We start from the raw sequence: 21,577 nt of genomic DNA on the forward strand, positions 1-21,577 counted from the left end.
GATAAAACACTCCAAGGCACAGTATGGCATCTCTGTCTCCATCTCCCTCTTTACTAAAGAAATCACTTAGCTCCATCAGGCAGATTTGGTCTTCAGAGAGAGTTTTCATGTGTTTTACAAACAAGCTGGTTTTACAGCAAAATACACATATTTCATCCTATTTAATGTCTCTCATATATAAAGTTTCAGAGGAAATGCTGTTCTACATGGTGTTGTTTCACAGTACATTGTGATTTAACTCTCCCCTGCCTCCAAGAAGCAAGCTAACAGTATCTGTGACATTTACTGAACCTTAGACATAAAACTCAATTATTTTACATCACAATAATCAAGTTCCTATAATGCAAAAACCAATCCCGACATCAAATCAACTTACTGAAAGCAGACTCTGCGCCACTTGTTTCTGGTAGAACACTTACCAAATTCAGCAGGTCTTAAGCTCTTAAAGAACAACTGTATGCTATAAACTAAAAGTCACTTAAATACATGCTTTTATATTAAAAAAAAAAATATCATTGTGTAGTCAGTCAAGTTTTGCACTTTCAGTAGAAAACATCCTGAGAAGTTTCTAACGTGACAATTACAATTAATGTTTTCTATTGTTATATTCTAAATTAAAAATGCAGAAAAGGGAGAGTAGAGCAGATCTCGCAAAGCCATATTTACCTAATACTTTCAAATTTCTCAATGAGCGTGTTGACTCCTGCTGATATTGGTATTTCCTCCTCTCCAGGTGCTAAGCTCCTCGATGACTTGGGATCAGCTGGCAAAGGCCGAGAAGGTGCAGGAGGAATTCTTTCCTGCCCAGGTTTGAGATGGACAGGCTTAGGAGGTACTAGTAACAGAGAGGGGAAAAAACAGGAGGATAAATCTCCATCTTCTTTATCCTAAACTGGGAACAAAATCCAAGTGCTCAATGCAGAATGAGGGGTATCCATTCTTTCACCATCCTTTATAAACCGCACAGGTGCAGTCCAAAGTATTTCTTACAACAAAGCAAGCTGGTGTACACTAATGAAAAACGATGGGCTTCTATTTTGTATTTCTACAGCTGTATCAGACGTGTCAACGAAGCAAGTGGCTCGCAGAACTTTACCGCTTCCTTGTTACCAAACAGGATGCACAGCTCACACTTCGTTTTTGCAAACGTGCTCACCATCTCAATCACACTAACGAGTTTCCCCTCCCATGACTTTTCAAAACTCAGGCACTCTATTGAATGTCTTATACTGAGAAAAAAGAGGGAAAAAAAGCCCCCAACCCTAAACAAACCACCAAAACCCAATCCCACCATGGATTTCAGTGCCTTGTATTTGTTTGGTCAAAAACGCCACAGGCAGAAGATAATAGCTTTTCTTCCTTTCATTCTCCCTCCCCCAACTCTTCTGTGGTGTAGCCTTCATAAATTTCCTTCCTCTTTTGGTTCTACATTGAGTTATATACGATATAAATAAAACACATGCTGTAAGAACATATACATTCTGCTTAAGGATTCACTAGGAGACGAAGGTACAAAGTTCAATACAGTATTTAAAAAAAATGCAATGTAATTTATATGTAATGTAATTTTTAAAAAATTATTCAGACCTTATATTGATTGCAGAGTAAATGATTTTGGAAATACGCAAGCAGTAACCCATGGCAACAGGTTCACGTGCTGTTATAGTTTCATATGGTGAAAGCAACCTCACATAGGCAGACCTGACACTAGAATAGAGGAAAACCAATTGTGCGATTACTCCCAAAGTGCATGGTACTTGGAACGGTGCTGCCAAGTATCCCCCCTCCAGTCTAGACTATCCAGAGAGTTAACATACTAAATAAGGAAACTCTGAATACATGTTTTATTAAACAACATTTTCAAGAACAATTTATTTCAAGCATTTCCAATTTTTAAATGGTCCATATGGCACATCAGCATAATGTGATTAACATTGTCATGGAGCTTTAATTAGCAAATGTTCTGAATGTAATTTCAGGGTTACTTTCTTTAGGAGGCTAAATGGAGGCATATGCACCCAAAAAGCCAATTCTTGTTGTCTCTACCCTGCAGAAGGCTCTGCATCTGTTCTCAGCTCCAAATCAGCCCCTATGTCCTCCCTGCTACAGCGGATGGGGAGCTGCTGTGGATGGTCATTGTCTGAGGTCAGTGATGAAGGACTGTCAAAGAGTTTTTGAGCTCTGAGTATAGGTCAGATTTTAAACTGCCTACATTACTGAGTTTGTTTCAGCACCAAAGAATAAAATCAAATCTTCTAAGGATTTGAGCTTTAATGGGCCACTTCCTATAAAAGGACTGATTTGCCCTGTCTCCAAAAACATCTGCAATTCCTGTCTTAAAATAAAGGTGTCATAGCTCAATTTTGAAAACACTACCACAAAACCTATCTCATGCAGGAGTAACAGGTTAGCAAGAAAAGAAAATAATCTTGCATATAAATGGGATGGTGGAGCTCTATGTTTTGTTCACCAGGTTTTCACTTGCACACCATGTGATCAGTGAGTGCCCAGTCGCATTTCTCCTTGTAATAACAAAACAAAACAACCTAAAAAAAAGTATCCAAGCAGCCATCTGACTTGTCTAGCCAGAAAAGGCAAGCTCTAGGCTCTTTACAGAAGGTGCATAATGCAGCAGGCAGACAGGCCAGAACCTACCCCACATCCCCCATCAGGCCCTTCATAGTTTCAAGCTGGTCCACAACACTCAAAAGCTGAAGTTCACTGCCAAAGCGTTTACACTAATAGCAATGGGTGTCACTGCTGTCCATGTAAACATCTTATGTCTTTCCTGTTGGTGGACTCCACCTGAATCACCTGAGACAACACACTCTGCACTGGGCAAAAAGGAAGGAGGAAAACACTTTTGTTAGTTCTGAATTTTTATTTACTGAAATAATTTTGAGAAATGGAGACGTCAGCACGCAGGCAAAGCCACTAACCTTTTCAAGCACTACTTACGAAGCGAAATTTAAACCACACAAGATGCCTACTCCCGAGTTGACACAAAAAGCCTACATTCAGAATTTACAAGGAAGTGGCGTTACATATCACAACACAGACTTTTAAACTCAAAACCATTTCAGACTTCTACAAAAGAGTGAATGAAAGATCCGCACAGTAAAACCAAACAACACTAGATGAGCTCATCTGTACGTGCACCATTGTTGTCAGTACTAAATGAACACAGCCAGCCCCAGAAAACAAGCAGGTACTGCTTTTAGGTAGGGATGCAGGAGTCATAGTGGGAGCCCAGGCAAAACTCCTGCCCATGCTCTGAAGCCACCTTTCACGAGTCCCAGCCCACGGAGGAACCAATGCTGCTACTTTCTCGCTCTGGGTCCCAGCCACAAAGCAGCACAACCTTGGATGCAGCAGCTTCCAGTGCCCATCCTGCACACAGACAGATAAACTGGTGGAGAAAAGAAAGCAAGCCAGCTGCATGGAAGAGATATTAGTATTAATGAGCACGTTTCAGGTGGTGCCTGAAGGCTGAAGCCATGTGCTGGAATGGTATTTCCCCAGTCCTCCTCCTCCTGAAGGTTTTACATAGAGGCCCACGGCTATTTGCAGGAGGCAGAAACCAAGACACAAAATGCTTGTTGCAGAAGGAACAAGTGAAATAATGAGAAGCAGCAGGACAGAATTAGAAAAGGGAAAGGTAAGGTTAAATATGTGGGAGAAGGTACAGCCTGGGCTTGGCCCTGGGTCTGTCAAATAGCAGGGAGTAAGGACCATTCCCTCACTGCAAAATGAGCACCTCAGCTTCTGCATTACTTCAGCCCCCCCAGCCCATGAATTTCTCTCACAAGTGCCTCCTCTACAGTAATGCAAACAGTCAACACACTTGATGTTGTAGCAACTTGATGGAGGCATTCCCATCAATCATCCTAGCAGTGGTGGGTCTGTCGTGACTCGCTGGGAAAGCTGGGAAGACCTAATAAAGAGAAATTCAAGTGGCATGTGTCACACTTGCAGATTTACTTACTTCAGGTAAGGTCCCTTGACAAGAAGAGACCTAAAATAATATACATGATGAAGCAGATCATAAAGGGCTAACCCCTGGGGAGTGAATACACTCAAAAACAGAATAAATGACCCAACAGCACAGCCTTGGGTGGGGGTAGAGAGCTGCTCCTAGAGTCTCAGGTGGTGATGCCAGCATATCCCACCCAAAAAATCAACAAGAAACAGACCTTAATGAGGCATCTAGCTCTAGGGAGAAAGCCCTGGGAAGAAAGGTTCTTGCATAAAAATACCAACAAAAAAATGAGGAAAGATTTATGACTGCTGCAAGGAAATGCACCACATTGTCACAACTACTTTTTTTGGACATGGCCACCAAGAGCAAGCAAGGATGGCTTACAGGAAAAATGTCAACTGGAATACAGTCAATTTAATAAAAACAGGTTTTTTTCTTTTTTTTTTATTTTGATGATTTCATTTTCCTGGAGAGACATGAAGTGTTTTCCTTTCTTTACTGGGTATACAACCCATACAGTAACAGGGGACCAGTGAACTATCAAGAGAGAAAAGCCATTTCAAATTTACAAAGTCAATAAAAGTAAAGAGAAAAAAACCCCATGTACCATCTTCCCTTCCTTGCAAGGTATCATTATGTATTGTTCTCTACTGTCATATATGTAAGCTAATTGCAGATACTTTTTCAAAGTACTTTTATTATAAAGAAGTGAAATGAAATAACAAAACTGTTATTTAAAAATTATGACAAAGAAATATCTTTCAGGAAGATGACTGGCACATTCGTGACCAACACGTGTAACACTGATTTATAGCTTTGGGTAATTTGGTTTATTGGGTTTGTGTGGGAAGGTTTTGGTAGTGACAGCGGGGGGGGGCTACAGGGGTGGCTTCTGTGAGAAGTTGCTAGAAACTTCTCCTATGTCTGACAGAGCCAGTGCCAGCTGGCTCCAAGATGGACCCGCTGCTGGCCAAGACAGACCCACCGCTGGCCAAGGCCAACCCAATTAGCAACAGTGGTAGCGCCTCTGCGATAGCATATTTAAGAAGTGGGGAAAAAAACTGCTGCACAACAGCAGCCAGGAGAGAGGAGTGAGAACGTGTGAGAGAAACGACCCTGCAGACCCCAAGGTCAGTGAAGAAGGAGGGGAGGAAGTGCCCCAGGTGCCGGAGCAGGGATTCCCCTGCAGCCCGTGGGGAAGACCACAGTGAGGCAGGCTGTCCCCCTGCAGCCCAGGGAGGTCCATGGTGGAGCAGATATCCACCTGCAGCCTGGGGAGGACCCCACGCCAGAGCAGGTGGACGCCCAAAGGAGGCTGTGACCCCGTGGGAAGTCTGCACTGGAGCAGGCTCCTGGCAGGACCTGTGGCCCCATGGAGAGAGTAGCCCACGCTGGAGCAGGGGGATGCAACCGAAGGAGGCTGTGACCCCGTGGGAACCCCCACTGGAGCAGGCTCCTGGCAGGACCTGTGGATCTGTGGAGAGGAGCCCACGCTGGAGAAGGTTTTCTGGCAGCACTTGTGACCCTGCGGGGGACCCACGCTGGAGCAGTCTGTTCCTGAAGGACTGCAGCCTGTGGAAGGGACCCACGCTGGAGCAGGAGAAGAGCGAGGAGGAGTCCCCCTAAGGAGGAAGGAGCAGCAGAGACAACGTGTGATGAACTGACTGCAACCTCCACTCCCCATCCCCCTGCACTGCTCAGGTGGAGGAGGTAGAGAAATTGGGAGTGAAGCTAAGCCCGGGAAGAAGGGAGGGGTGGAGGGGAAAGGTGTTTTAAGATTTGGTTTTATTTCTCATTACCCTACTCTGATTTGATTGGTAATAAATTAAACTGATTTCCCCAAGTTCAGTCTGTTTTGCCCACGGTGGTAACTGGTGAGTGATCTCCCTGTCCTTATCTCAACCCATGAGCCTTTTGTGGTATTTTTTCTCTCCCCTGTCCAGCTAAGGAGGGGAGCGATAGAGTGGCTTTGGTGGGCACTTGGCGTCCAGTCAGGGTCAACCCACCACACCTGGCTGAGTCTGAAGGAACATTAGGTGGTCTGATTTTTGAGCATTGGGTACCGTGCAACAGTCTCCCATGGGATTTTTTCACTGGGACTCTTGTTTCTTCTTGGACTATTTTACAGTGACATCAAGAAGCCCAACCGAGTTCTGTCAAAAAAAGTATTAGCAAGAGTAACTAGTCAAGAAAGCGTGTTACCTCTGGGTGTCTATTTCACCTCATTAACAAATTTCCATCCTTTTCAGAGCATTAACCAGGCAGTAAGATATACTGACTTCTTTGGTTCTAAGCTTATGGCTGTAATGGGAGAGAGCGCTTGGATGTGTGTGAGCAGCAGAAAGAAGTAGTACCTATCTCAATAATGGAAACAGATTATACTAATCTCCTTGGGTAACTTTTAAGCATGATTTGAAGCAAGCTAAGTAGGCTCCCTCCAACTTTTCTGAAACACTAACATATAAAAAACAGGCTATGTCCTCAGTGATTGGAAATCAGTGCAATCAGTACAACAGCAAAGGATCTACACCAGCTGAATTAATTCCACTTACTGAACAGACATTTCTGCTATTCCTTTTTATTGTTAGTATTAACCACATTCATGGAACACCCACTAATGAAACCTGCACAACCAAGACCTGAAGGTGAAAGCCCCATAAATACACAGACCTCGTGAGATGTTTCAAGCATGAACTAGTATACTAATTTAATATTTAAGGTCTACTTCCAGAATCAGAAAATACAGTACTTTCTTGGTAGTTGTTTACGGCTAAATGCATATCAGAAAATTGCTTTCATATAGTGTTGTGGTTTCAGCCCAGCCGGTAACAAGACACCACACAGCGGCTCGCTCACTCCCCCCGGCCCCGGTGGGATGAGGAGAAAATATAAAGAAAAGCTCGTGGGTCGAGACAATGACTGGGAGGGATCACTCACCACTTATGGTCACTGGCAAAAGACAGGCTCAACTTGGAGAAGAAACAAAATCAATTTAATTTGCTACCAATCAAATCAAAACAAGGATATCAGGAAGTAAACCCCAGCCCGAGAACACCCGCCCTCCCGCCTCAGCCCCACTCCCGGTTCTTTCCCCCTGGGGAACAGGGGACGGGGGCTGGGGTCGGTTCCTCACCCCTTGTCTCTGCCGCTCCTTCCTCCTCAGGGGGAGGAGGACTCCGCGCTCGGCCCCTGCTCTGCCGTGGGGTGTCTCCTGCAGGAGACAGTCCTCCACCAACTTCTCCAGCGTGGGTCCTTCCCGCGGGCTGCAGTTCCTCACAAACTTCCCTGGCGTGGGTCCTTTCCAAGGGCCGATCTTCAGTCACAAACTGCTCCAGCACGGGCTTTCCCATGGAGTGGCGGCCATCTTGGGCGGCCTCCGCTCCCCTCCACGGGCTGGGGGGACACAGCCTGCCGCCTCCCCACGGGCTGCGGGGGCATCCCCTCCTCCAGCACACCTCCTCCCCCTCCTTCTTCACTGACCTCGGTATCCGCAGAGGGGTTCCTCTCACATCCCAATCCCCCTCCTCCTACTGGTTCCCCTTCTGAAATCTGTCCTCCCAGAGGCACCACCACTGTCATGGATGGGCTCGGCCTTGGCCAGAGGTGGGGCCGGCTCCGAGCCGGGGGAGCTTTGAGCAGCTTCTCACAGGAGACACCCCTGCGGACCCTCCCCCGCTACCAAAAACCCCGCCACACAAACCCAAAACACTTTTGTATAGTCACTTGAGTTGGGAGGAGGTGGTGGTGCAGGGGCTCAGTTTGTATAACACACCCTAATCGTGACCAAAATATCTTTTCTCTTTTTCTCAGATGACAGTGACTGTCCAACACATGGGCATGCTTCTCAAAAAAATTTTGGTTTATGAACTTAGTATCTTCTTTGGGCTCACCTTCCCTTGTTCCAAACGCCTCTCAAACTACGTGCTTTCTGCATCTGCGATTACCTTAAGGCAAGCATGCATTATATACAATATTTTAACCAACTCTACAAAGCAGGGGGTGGTGGCAGTGGAGGCGCTTGACAACTTGACATTACAAAGAGAGACCACATGTCATTTCACTGATGGCGAAACATGAAAACTCTTTATCCTCTTTCAAGAAATTTACTGCAGTCTTTTTTAGCACCCAGAAGTTTTAGGGAAGAAAAGCCTGGGGAGACCAGAAGACCTGCCTGGAGACCAGCTGGAACATGCTTCTTCATGGCTTCTCTTCTACCATACTTTGGGATTGCCACCTATTTGACTATGAGTCTGGCAGGTCTGTGGAATTACCACAGCCCACGTGCTATGCTTGCACGTGACCAGTTTAGCTCCTATTTCTGATTTTTAAAATACATTCATTCCATTCAGGCATTTCCTGTTGCTATGCGGAGTTCTTACAATAAATGGAACACAGACCAGGTTTAAACAATAAGCTATTCTTACCTAAATACTTTTTTCAAAATAATTAATAAAGAATGAAAACAATATTGCTAAATTAAACTTACACTTTACAGCTGCATGAGGTATAACAACAGTACAGGAAATATAAATTGACAAGTTAAGCAGTCTGTTATTCCTGAATCAATTCCTTCTTGAAGGCTGCCCTAAGAGGTTATCTAACATTGGAAAAAATGAAGATAATAAAACCCTACCAGCTGTACTTAAACCTTAGAACATAAAAATAACTATTTTGCTGTGACATAAAATGAAAACAATTCATTGAAAAATATTACACTTCATGTGCGATAGAAGCTTGTACAATTGCTAGAAAGACAAAGCTACTTGCCTTGGGGTTTCTGCAGAGGATGCATTTTGGCCAGTGGAGTTTTGGTTTTGGGCTTCCTTCCAGCTTGATGGATACATTGCGCCGGGCTGATGTGCTGCAGTTCCCCACATGCTTCCAACGCTGGATTTGAGTCAATGTGACATTTGATTTGAAAAGGAGAACAAGGGAAACCTGAGGGAGGGGAAAAAAAGTCAGTATTCATTTCATTCTATTAATCCTGAAGAAAAGTTTGCTACTTCTAGAAGCATATCACTCATCCAAGTTCCAGAGGAAAGGGAGAGGGGTAGAAGAGGGGTGAGCCATTCACTCACAAGTTATTACAACCAATATATCCAGCCTTAATAATCACATCAAACTAGCTGACTGATAAGACAGATGGAATTTTGGTAACCCTATCTTTAATTGATTAATTACTTCTTTACTAGGGACACTGAAAAGAGTAAATATAAAACATAAAAACCATTTCAAAAGGATTTCTCCAAACAGAAATGCAAGTGCCTAAGGATACAACATCATGTTACTTGGTACAATACACCTAAGTTACGGTGAATTAGAAATGTCCCCTGCGTGGGAGGAACAGTACAAGCACCATTCCTTCAGGAGATCTGATCATTCAAGCTGCATTTTACTGCTATTTATTATTCCTTCTTACATAAAATATTAACATTCCTTCAAAAGGCTCTGGTCTAGAAGATGCCATTAAGATATGATCCAGTGGGAAAACAGAGAAAGAAGTGATTAATATGTTTGTTTGTCTTTTAATGTAACATTCTTGATTCATTTTTGTGGGCACTGTGGAAATAAACCCATATATCCACTTTCACATAGTGGATACTGCATTTTTTGATTTGGGGTTTTTTTGGACTTGTAGCAAGCCTACAGCTACATGAAATCCTCACACCAGCTTTACTAGCGTGTCATAAGAAGGCAAATTAAAAAGAGTTTAAAAAGGACTGCGGTTTAAAATTGCTGCATATGAACACATGAATATATATGCTTCCGGCAATACTGAGAAGCTGAAAACATATCAAATGTAGAAATTTGAACGTTAATCCATAAAAAAAAAAGGCAAAGAAAACATGACAAACATTCTTTCCATATTCCCGTTTTAAAGTAGACTAGCTGAAATTACCAGCATCTTACTGGAGCAAGAGGTGACCTGCGTCATGTAGAAAGGATTAATCTAAATGTGAAAAATCAAACTTTGCCTTCCTGTGATGTGTTCAAGAACATGGCACTAACTTCACAAATGCAACCCACTCTTGGCCAGATTTATATTAAGATCAAAAAACTGAAACAACAAGCACCTCTATCCACATCAACTAAATTATCCTGGGTTTATACTAATGGTATTAAATAAGGATGTGACCTTTTGAATAAAGACTTTGAAATCTGAGCCGTACAGACTGCTTGGGAAGATTAGCTGAGAGCTGGCCTCAAAATGCAGAAACTTTCACAGCGACACAAATTTTTTTTTTAAAAATAAGCATAAAATATTAAAGTCAATTTTGCTGACAAAAAAAAGATTCAGATGGCACAAATCTATTTACTGATCTCTGCCACCCAAATATACAGTTCCTTGGTATGGCTGCCAGTTGCTCCTGTTGAAGCTTCATTAGCATTTCTACCATAAAATCTGCTTTTCAGCAGATTTGAGCCCAGCTATTAAAACATCCTTCCAGCTGAAACCAGGAATTTATAAGTACTAGGTTTTATTCAAATATAATTTCACTTATCAGGAAAATGCAGTGAAAGTAGAGTAGATTATTAGAGCAGATTAATAGATTATTGCAGACACATCATCACAGAAAGAGCTTACGCAGATGCCTCAGCTGTGGGTACCGAGAGCTCCCTGTGACAGCAACAGCAGTGCTGCAACAGGCCGGCTTTTTAGGGAAAGGACTGGGACTTCTTCCTTATTAGCAGTAGCTCAGCACAGCAAGAAATGAAAATACTGCACAAGGGAAGAGCTCTAATTCAAGAAAATAAAAAGGGCAGCATACAGAAGACAGTGTTTCACCAGGTATTCACCAGTGCCCACAACTGGAAGGCAATCTAGCAGTGTTGCATTTTCCTAAAAATGACTTCAATGATCCAATTCTTAGCGGAAAAATCTCTGTACCTACAACAGCTTTCCAAAACCACCTTTAACCACGCTATGTCGTCTGATCATACAAGCATGGCACCGGCCTCATCTCTGGCAAGCGCTGAAGCTCCCAGGAGATGCTGGATGTGACCACAGTCCCCCACAGCGGCTGAAGGAGGAGAGCCACAGCTCCTCCTGTCCTCAGGTACTGCATCCCTGGGGTATCCTCCGCTGGGCATCCTAAGCTGAGCCTGGCTATCCGTCTGCTGATTCTGGATAAGGTACCAGTTGCTCTAAGCATTCCCTATTCCTCTTCAACCACTGCCACAAAAAAGGGACTGTCTTGTTGGTACCATTTTGTAAAGTTTCAAAAGGAAATAAAACCCAAATCCTTTTTCTTTCCTACTGAGATTCATTGTTGTGAAAGCAGGTCTGACCACCTTTCTTTCTTTACTGATAAAAATAAGAGCTAGTGGTTACTTGCTTGCTTTCAAGTGCATGGCACCACCAGACACCTCTTTTATGTCTAGGCTAAAAGCTTTTAAGACCTGCTTGCGTTACTGAAAATTAAAGTGCTTTGACCCTTATTTTATAAATCCACATAGAAGTTTTTCTCTTCTACTGGAAAACCCTGTCAAACAATCAAAGGCACAAGATCCTCCACTGGTAAATACTCAATAAATGTGTCCATCTTGCCCGAAACAAGCTCTGAACTCGGTTCCAAGCTCCAGGACTTGTGCTCAGATGCATTTGCAGAGTAAATACTTAGCAAAGCCTTATGCTACTTCCCATTAAATAAGATCTGATATTAAAAAATAAAAATAAAAAAACCTACTGTCCTCTAAAAATAAAGTATTTTATATCATCTTGTATGTTGCATATATAGGTTACTGCTGGAAAATATATTGCTGTCCACCTACTACCCGCACTTAACCCACGCGTTTATTGATGGTACATCCAAAGAGCAAGTGGGCACAAAGCAGAAACTAAAATTGATAAGTAGTTGGAAAGAAGAGGAACTTGGAAAGCCACAAGTGCCTTAAACACCAAATGTAGTGCTGGCCCTAAATCAACAAAAATATGCATGGGTGAAACCACAGAAGTGGCTTTCATTCTTTTTTATTTAATTTAAGCCAAGATGGTTCTCTCTATTCATCTCTGATGTGGCCCCTAAGGGCTGCTTTTTGCACACAAGACAAAAATCCACTTTCCTGACATATTTTTTCAAGTGCTATAAAATGATCTGTGAAAACAAGATTTACTGGATTATTTCACATGGAATTCTCTGAAAGTAAAACCCACTGTCTGCCGAGTGCACTCCAGGGTGCTCCTGGGAACGGCAAACGAGAGGGACAACAGAAGGTCCAGGCGTAGCCCAGGTAGCCACCCACAAGAGGTCTGTGGTTCTGCCAGATGCTTCCAGAGACGGGAGCGGGTGATGAGCCCCCCATTGCCTGCCCTTCCACACCCACCAAACCTGCAGGACCCAACGCAGAAACCACCTCCTCTTTGCTCTCCAGTCCAGCACTGGACTGTGCACCCCCCCCCGACCAGATTCGCTGTAACTGCCACGGAAGCGCTTGGGAAGTGTACTGGTATGTGTGAATTGACAAAAAAATGGTTATTTGTGTCCAAAGTTTATAAAAGGCTACTAGTAATAAACTGTTATTCCCAGAGAGCCTGGCTGACACTGACTTCACATCTGATCCCTGGTTACCTGCGACAGCTCCACGTGGGAAGTTACAGCCTGTCTGGACGTGGAGCGTGCCAGCGCCTCCCAAGCAGGCACAACAGACAGAGCTCTAAAAATCTGAGCGTTCACTTCCCAACGTAGAAACCTCTGCTGTAAAACTCAGCTTTGCTATGCACAGTCCTTGTGTCTCTAACGTATTTAAGCTCAAGCACTTCATGGCTTGTTTGTAATTCTACTCACATGAACAATGCTGCTTAAAATTTCTCTGTTCAAAACCAATCCAAGCAGAAAAGAACAAAGATGATGCTTTCCAGAGATATTTTTTTGCATTATGTTAATAAGATAATATGTATTTAAGGCTCCTACTAAGGTAAAACTTAAACAAAACTTCTGAAAATGCCTAATATAATGTACAACTTATATCTTCACTAAAATGGAAAAATGACTTCAGTCCTTCTGACAGAATTCAATGCCACCGGGAAACTCTTTCACGGCACAAAGAAATTTCTCACGTATCTCCTGTTATCCTCACTAAGCTGTTTGCATCCAGAAGAAAGCCCATGTTTTTGAAAATTTTCTCTTGGACGCTGTCACAAATTTGAGTGCTATGATGTATTTTTCTATTAGACTAAGACAAAATGTAAGGATTTTGGGTGGTTTCCTGAGTATAGTAGTAAAGAGACCAGTTGAACCCAATCAGCTGAACTTCAGTTCTCAGGCTTCTCTCCCAGCACACAAGCCAGATTCAGATTTTGCACTTGGCACCTAGTCCCCAGGTAGCAGGGTTCAAAAATAATCCCAGTTTAAAATAAAAAATATCTTGGAGGCCTGTGATAGACAGCGGCAGGAATCCAAAATGTTATGATAAGCTACTGGTTTGGCACATCTTACATCTGCTGATCTGATAAAAGGACTTCTCACCCAGCCCTCTTTTAGAGGAAGAGATTTTTGCAGTATTCCACTGAAATGATGAAAGCCCACACTTCATCAGCCCACTTCCCACACCCCACACGAGGCATGGAGAGGCTGCAAGGAGTAAAAGGGATGACAAATGCTGGGCTAGCAGAAAAAGGCTCTACAGTCTAGACACACTGGAAAGGCATCAATAAGCAACACCTACTTCAGAAGTTTCCTTTCACCGAGAATTAATACCATTGCGGGATTTCTCCATCCATCCAGAATGACAACCATGACTTTGAATGCCTGCTCAAGGGAGGCTTGCTCAGGGGCAATTCTCAAGCCCTTTGCCATGCCCAAATGTGAGACGCCCAGGAGAGGGGAGGTTCTCCCCAGGGCTCCCGGCTGCCCCGCAGGCAGCAGAACCCCAGCCATGGAGCCCCGCCACTGCTCCTCCTCCGGGCAACCTTTCCTGCTACCTCCAGAGAAGAGAAAATAGACTTAGTGACCAGTGGAAGGGCTTTCCTACTCCTGCCATCACTGCTACCACCCACTACTGTTGCCTACAAGTTAAACAAGCTCAGGGAGCTTCCAGTTTCCTAATTCTTTGCTGATTTAGGCTCTCTGCAACATCAGTGAAGTCAACAGCCCCAAAAGGCAACTCAGTGTAATGTGGCCCACAAGGTCCAACTCTAAGCATGGGTAAAAATCTCTAATCTTTCTTCAAGCATCTAAAAGTGAAATTATTCCAGATGGAAACTGGCTGTTGCATCCAGAAATGCATCCAGTAGTGGTGTCTCCATTTCTAATGCTGGTTTGAAATATGCATCATGCGCATCAAATGGATAAGCAACCATCGCCAGTCTGATTAAAAACCTGTCTGCAGGAAAATACACAAAGATAAATGAACTAGAATCTATACAATGGTAAAAGACATTTTTGCAGCTAACAGGAGTCTGGACAGCTAAGCACGTGCCCAGAACTGACCAGATTTAAAAATAACCCCAACACCACCTTCAACTGTTAACATGTAAAGCTTATTTTGAAAACTTTTCCTTGCCTAATCATCTTAATAAACATCTTAACAGGAACTTAGCTCTTTCCAAAGTCTGGCTACAAACTGAGCATGCGCCATGTACCTCTAACCTCTGCTAACAGGTTTCGTGATGCCCAGTTCAAGCATCCCCGTATTTTCAACTGAAACATCCACTTGGGCATTCCCTAATGCTGTCACTGATTGTGAAGTTCTCTCTCTTCATCCCTTCCTCCTTAGTAAAAGCCCTTCAAGGAGGAGAAGCTGCTCTTAAGGCAGAAACCTACTGCTAGAAAGCAAAGGGTTTCAAGGGCAGAGTTAACACATGTATCTGAATTTAAAAAAAAAACCCTGCTAGGAGGAACTCTGACACAAATTAAAAGGCACTGATTATGTCTTCCTTGTGTCAGCAGGAAACTGGCGAGTGGTCTAATACCCTGTCCTTCGTGCTCAGGCTGTGTTACAGACACAGCTGGGTAAGGACGTCTTTAAAGAAGCTACAGCACTCACTACCCTGTAGGAAAACCCAGTGTCGATAGCCTTACCTGTCACGCGCTGCAATGAAATTTATCTCATGGTGTCAGCTCTAGTAATGGCACAACGTTATCCTGCTTGTTACAGTTAGTTACAAAGCACCCAATACCGACCCTTAGAGTGGTCCCCGACTGGCAGCTCCAGAGCATGTGTTTCTCCTCATCTCTCCAATTTCATACGTTGCCCTGCTCTAGACTAGCTCCCGACCCTCTCCTGCTGAGCAGGAGGGAGCAAAGCCTTCTTTTCCCTCTTACACTGCTTCATTAGCTCCAGCATTTTCCTCGAACCCACTTAAAAACTCACCTCTTCCTCCTGCCCATGGCCCATAAGACCCCCTAGCAGGGGTGTAAAGCAGCGTGCGCTGGGGCTGTACACATGCCCTCCTATCAAACCCAGTTCAATGACACTGGCAACAGTTATTTCACATGACATCGATTCTTCTGGCATTCCAAAATGTCAGCTTCAGTAAAAAAAGTGACAGCAAAGTTATCACCATAAACTTTCAGAAACAGATACAATCAAGAAAACATTATGTTCAAAAGCAAGAGAGAATCTGGCATGGATTGCAACTCAGATGCGTATCACTTACTTGTGTTCGAGCAGAGATCCCCACATTTCTTCTTATTTGCTTAAGCTATCAGACAACCAAAAATAAGGGAGACCAGCTCCTGCTGCAGCTCTCATTTCATGGCTTAAAATGCCATGCTCACAGGAACTGACCTCCCCCATCCCACTTCCTACCACCAGTGCGGTTAGGTGACTCAAAGAATACAAACGTGGCAAACACGAGCGGAGGAGCTTTACTGAGCAGAAGTTACAGGAGATTGCTGCGAGTCTGCAGAAAAAAGCTCTTTGGTTTTAAGTTTCATACGCATTTGAAATGCAATACATAGGATGCAGATGATTTAGATGCCTGAATCTTTCTGAAGTAGAAGAGAAAGCTAGATATCTTTAAAAAAACTTTCTGCTTAGATACAGTTCAATATTAATGCAAGACTGGTCAGTAACAGCAGTGACATGCCATGGAAACCAAAAAAATCCCAGTTCTCAGCATTCAATCTCTCAGACTGCTTCACAGCTCCTCTGGGAAATGAAGGGTCCCAGTGCAACCACACATACTCTTCCCCAAAGGGTTGGATCAGGGTGTCTAAAGAGCTTCCTGAAAGTAAAGGCGTCAAGTCTGCTATGAAACAACCCGCAGAAGTGACAAGACATGCAATTCAGCAGGCATGGAATGGAGCTGGTTAAAAGATTTCCATCAAAAGTCCTGATTATTTTCAATGCTCCCTCTCCCCCTCCTCCTGTTCTCCCAGCAGAATCCTACCACGGGAAATGATAAAGGAAGAAACAAAATGTAAAATTTTTGAATAAAATGCTTCATTTCAGAGCAAGCACTGTCCCCGGGGAGCTGCAGAAGGGCTGCTGGTTTATGTCCTTAAGACAAAAACACAAAGCCTGCAAATCACGCCAAACCGTTCAGTCTGAGGAGGGCTGTGAGAAATTTGGTAAATTCAGTTTAACACACTTAACAGCAACACAGAAATACATCCAGAATAAAAGATGATTTTTCACAGAAAGAACCAAATAGCTAAAATAGACAAATTTGTGCATATAAAGCACAAGAAGGATCGGTAGCTTCCCCAGACCTGTAGTGCTAGGATTTGGGATTTGGGGATGTGCTGTACTTTTATTCTGTTCTGACTACCTTTAAATGCCTTTGGTGATGATGCTTCCTTTAACAGACATTTCTATAGTGTCCTGAGGGTCACTGTTGATCATCATTACCCTAGTATCTTCCATAAACTTGCATCAAGGTTTCCCACCTTTAACCTCATCAGATTCTTTAAAAGCAAGTTCCTGCATGCTAATCCAAATAATTCAAGACTATGCTTTACTGGCACTGGTACACCCCTTACGCCTCTCATCATCTGAATCACAACAGACATATTCTTGAGAAATCAGTTTTCAGCTCTGACTTTTTCTGTTCTTCTTGAAACCAGTCCTAAAGGCCAGTCCCTCTACTGAGTATTGCTCCTAGTAGTGAGCTCCCAAGTACAGCCATACCGCACGCTCATGCTGGAGAGCTGCAAACGGAGGTAGCGACACAGCTTTCACTGAAATGAAGGATATTTGTCTGACCACCGACTATTTCACTACTGTCTTTAGACGGGGCTGAGGTTTCACTGTTGATCTGTAACTCTTTCTAGTGCTTCTCTGTTTTAACATGCTCATTTCAGTGCAGTCTCCATATCTCTCGTTACAGTCTTGTTTTTATTGCCCCATCCTATCCAGAACAGCATCTAATCCAGGTGCCTGTGCAATGCCACTCAAACCCTCCTCTGCCTCTGGGACATTGCACACTTGATCACACAGCCTGGGATTACTCCGTAACTGCTTTAAAGAAATCATTAGAGAATTTTAATGATTCTTTTAATCTGGTTGAATTTCATTTGATGAGTTAGCTTTTCAACGGACCTACATCAGCCCCTTCCTCACAACACTAAAGCACTTCTTGTCCCACTCAGTGCTGCCTGGACAGGGTACTATGGCACAGTCCTCATTTTCTATCCTGCATGTAAATTAAAAAAACTCACACTCCAGACCCACATCTGTCCAGTAAGAAACACTGCTGCTAGTGTTAGTTCAAGGCAGCAGGCAGGACTGCAGGTGTCAGCGCGGGCTCTCTTACCTCCCAGGATCGCTGGGTGCAGCTTGGTCACTAGGGCTTCTCCTTTAGACATGGGTTAGCTGGCAAACTGCTATTAAAAAATCAGCTATAAAAGTGATTCTTAAATGTTTGCTCCACATTTGTAAGTATAGAATTTATATACATTTATGTAATGTACAACAATCAGGAGAAGGTCTCTGAGCGACAGAAATGAGGGGCTTCACATGTAATTCTGTATTACGGCACTACGCAACATAAGTGTGTAAACCAAATTCCTGCAAAGATCTTTATACTTATTACATGACAAGGTAAAGAAAAGGCTGAAACACAAGCATGTCTTAGAAATCCTGCTGCTAGAAAGTCATTACACACAACCTGTCACTGTGGCAAGGAAAAAAAGAAAAAGAGACAAAAAAGCAAGCAGGCACTCACTTCCAGTTTTAGGCTTTTTACATCGTTCCGAATACAACTGGCCACCACACCACCCACAGGCAACACAAAGAAGGACTCTTAAAAGACCGTTCAGATATTCCATATTCCCACCAAAGTGGGAAGGACAGTATCTGCTGAGGTGTAATACAGGATCAACACAACTCGCCACCGACAGAGAAAATGTAAACTAATTTCCAGGACAAAAGGCACAATCTAGCATTAAATGTATGGAAGGTCATTTTTCCCTAGCAAAAAAGTGGTATTTATTATTTTATTATTAATTTATAGCAGGCTGCCAAGCCAATTCTTGCCAAAAATGAGGCAAAGGAAAAAAACCAGCAGCTAAAGGGAGTAAGGACCAGCTCCTGACCCTGGCAATTCCAAGGGAGCTGTAGGAGTGGAAGTAGCGACCAGAAAAACCATACTGAGAACAGAATAAAAATATGCTTACTTAAAAGGAAAGTGAGAAAGAAGCCAAAGTAAAGCACCACAGAATACATTCTCCATCAGAACTAACAATAGGCACATTAAAGCCCGGAAACAAAAATATTTTCTTTTCCTGTGTGAAACAGGATGCGGTATGGCAGTCAGCAATCGCTTACCTTAGTCTCCTGAGGATATTAGTGACATGAAGAAAAAAGCTGTTGTCTTTTTAAACCAAACTGAGCCCTCTGTTAACATCCACATGGACACTGAGGACATGGCTGGCTGCGCTGCACAGCCCCAACCTCCCTTCGGTCACAAGAGTTAGCCCTGAACGTCAGAGTCGAACCAAAACCTCTCCATAGGAAGGCACCTGGCTCTTCCAGGCTGGCACCCCAGGGACACCATCCAGCCTCACCCCATCTCATTCAGAGGACGAGGGACCGTGAGGAAGCAGCTCCTAACTGTGCACCACCACTACCCAAGCACTGGATGGATGCAAGTCCCGAGAGTGGAAAACTCCACATGTAATTATTGCTTGGCTAATAAACTTCTAAGTGAATTTAATTTAAACTCGGCTGGAGTTTAGGTGGGGGCTGATGGATTTTGGGGGATTTGGGGGCCTTTTTTAAGTAGTTATGTGTGCTGTTTCTTGTGGCTTCATACAAATATTTTAATTTCTAGCTCTGATTTCTGTTCCTGTACCCATAACACTGCTATCTGAGCTATAACAACGAACTACACAATGACCTGACCGATGCCAACCTTACAATGTGTGCTTCTCTGCATTATCCAAACAGCAACTCTCAGGCTCTTTCTTGCTATTTTCTGACAAACCTGTACCAAAGTAATTCTTCCTTATTTTGCTCGTATTTTGTACCCCTCCAGGGAACATCAGTCTGCCCTTAGCTTTCATCTCCACAGCTGACTCCGACACGGGTGCCCGCCAGTAACCTTTCCAATGCAACAGCATTTCTATCACATCTCAGAATCTGGATGTGTCTTACCAGATCTGGTCCCAGACTTTGACAATATAATTTCAAGCCTCCAGTGACATTCATGCAAGGGATGCAGGAAACAGATTTTCAATTTAAAAAAACATGTTTAATCTCTCACTCTAGTGTTGGAGACTATTCACAGGGAAGTCAATTCTTGAATGTAGCTTAGCTATAGTTTTCTCGAAATTTACACTCAGCCTACTTTTCATATAGGCATACAGAGAGTAAATGTTGGGGGATTACTGAACATTGAATCTCCATCACTGGAAGACAGAGTTATGAACTTTTATGATTTAACAAAGTAAAGTGGACAGGCTATGAAAAACTCATTCTTCTGGAGGAAGCATTTAGCTGACTTTTCCCCCCAAATGGCATAACAGAATTAGTCTAGGCTAAAATAATAAGCACAGTAACTTTCTGTGGCACCAAGATCAAAGGTAGAAGAAAAAAAACCCCGAGACTCTTCCATCTAGTAAGGAAAGCAGGTTAAATGATGTATAAAGATTGTGGCATAATGAGTGACAAAGTAAAGGAGAAGTAGCCTGGGGCAGATGTCAGCCAGCCTGACATTGCAGGTGACAAAAGGCCTGCCAGTAACTGCTCACGGCGCACATCAGGAGATTCGGCCATCACGCAGGGATGTTAAATGGCATTCCTCTACCACAGAAAGGTGGGCGAGAAGAGAAGAGCAGCCAGATGCATCTCTGTGGTGCATACAAGTCTTGCCTTGTTTTTGCGTTTGGAAGTGCAAAGCAACCTGTTTAACCTCAGCACTAGATTTCAGACTTAATTCCTTGTTGTGGTTTAATCCCAGCCAGCAACTAAGCACCACGCAGCCGCTTGCTCGCTCCTCCCCCCTGCCCCTGGCAGGATGGGAAGGAGAATCGAAAACAAGTAAAACTCATGGGCTGACGTAAGAACAGTTTAATAATTGAAATAAAAATTAAAATATAATAATAATAATGAAGATAACAAAAAGAGAGTGAAATGTAAGCCAAGAAAGACAAGTGATGCACGCAATTGCTCACCACTCGCCGACCGATGCCCAGTTAGTTCCCAAGCAGTGATCCCCCCCAGCCAACTCCCCGCAGTTTATATACTGGGCATGACGTCACACAGTATGGAATACCCCTTTGGCCAGTTTGGGTCAGCTGCCCTGGCTGTGTCCCCTCCCAACTTCTTGTGCCCCTCCAGCCTTCTCGCTGGCTGGGCATGAGAAGCTGAAAAATCCTTGACTCGGTATAAACACTACTTAGCAACAACTAAAAACATCAGTGGGTTATCAACATTCTCCTCATACTAAATCCAAAACATAACATTATACCAGCTACTAGGAAGAAAATTAACTCTATCCCAGCTGAAACCAGGACATTCCTGCAGCAGGCAAGGTCCAGATATCAAAAATCCAGCTTAAGTTGTTGCAGATAACTAATTTAGAAGAGGGAAGAAGAACTAGATATTCATTCAAATATTTCACGACAATTATAGCAAAACCCAGAATTCAATAATTTATAAAACCTTGTTTTGCTTTGTTTTTCTCTTTTGCAAAAAGATTAATTGAAGATGGAAGATAATGCTCCCTTCTCCTTAATTTATTCCTGATTTCTTATTACAAAAAAGTGTAGTGGTATTACACAGTATTGGGCAGACAACATGCCTGAAGAAAAAATTAAGGTAAGCACTTGATACAGACTAGAACACTTTATAAGGAAGTCTTATTGACAGACAAGCATTTCTCATCATAATTTTACCATCATACTTCTCATTCTAGCAAGGTGACAAGAAGGGGCATTTCTCTGCCGCAGAGTTGAGTCCTGCATACCACCACTGCGGTGTCCTGCCACAGAGCAGCCGTGTTTCAACTTACCTTTCCCTCTCTCTTCCTCTTCACAGTCCAAACTTGCTTCTCATCCCATCTCTTTCCGGTTATTAACTCAGTTTAGCTCTGGTCTCCAGATTTAGCCTGGATGTTTCTTACACAACACGAGGATGCTTACCCGGGGACCACCCCTGGTCCCCCAGAAGGGAACACCTCGTACAAAACTGTCTTTGATTCCTATACAGTGT

The 21,577-nt window shown here is 43.3% G+C and overlaps 1 protein-coding gene across 5 annotated transcripts in view; it reads right to left on the reverse strand.

Annotated features, from left to right (window-relative positions):
• FGD3 (FYVE, RhoGEF and PH domain containing 3) overlaps nt 1-21,577 on the reverse strand; it is a 115,588-nt gene that overhangs the window by 45,066 nt on the left and 48,945 nt on the right. For 4 of the 5 annotated variants that reach the window (XM_069769893.1, XM_069769894.1, XM_069769897.1 and 1 more), the window contains exons 2-3: nt 8,747-8,917; nt 667-835 (exon numbers count right to left, since the gene is read on the reverse strand). In XM_069769893.1, the coding sequence (XP_069625994.1) occupies nt 667-835; nt 8,747-8,917 (340 nt within the window). Of the gene's footprint in view, nt 1-666; nt 836-8,746; nt 8,918-15,578; nt 15,717-21,577 lie in introns of those variants that run through there. The other variant, XM_069769895.1, reaches the window with a different exon arrangement.

This window comes from Haliaeetus albicilla, chromosome 24, assembly GCF_947461875.1.
Source record: "Haliaeetus albicilla chromosome 24, bHalAlb1.1, whole genome shotgun sequence".
In the NCBI taxonomy this organism is placed as follows: Eukaryota; Metazoa; Chordata; class Aves; order Accipitriformes; family Accipitridae; genus Haliaeetus; species Haliaeetus albicilla.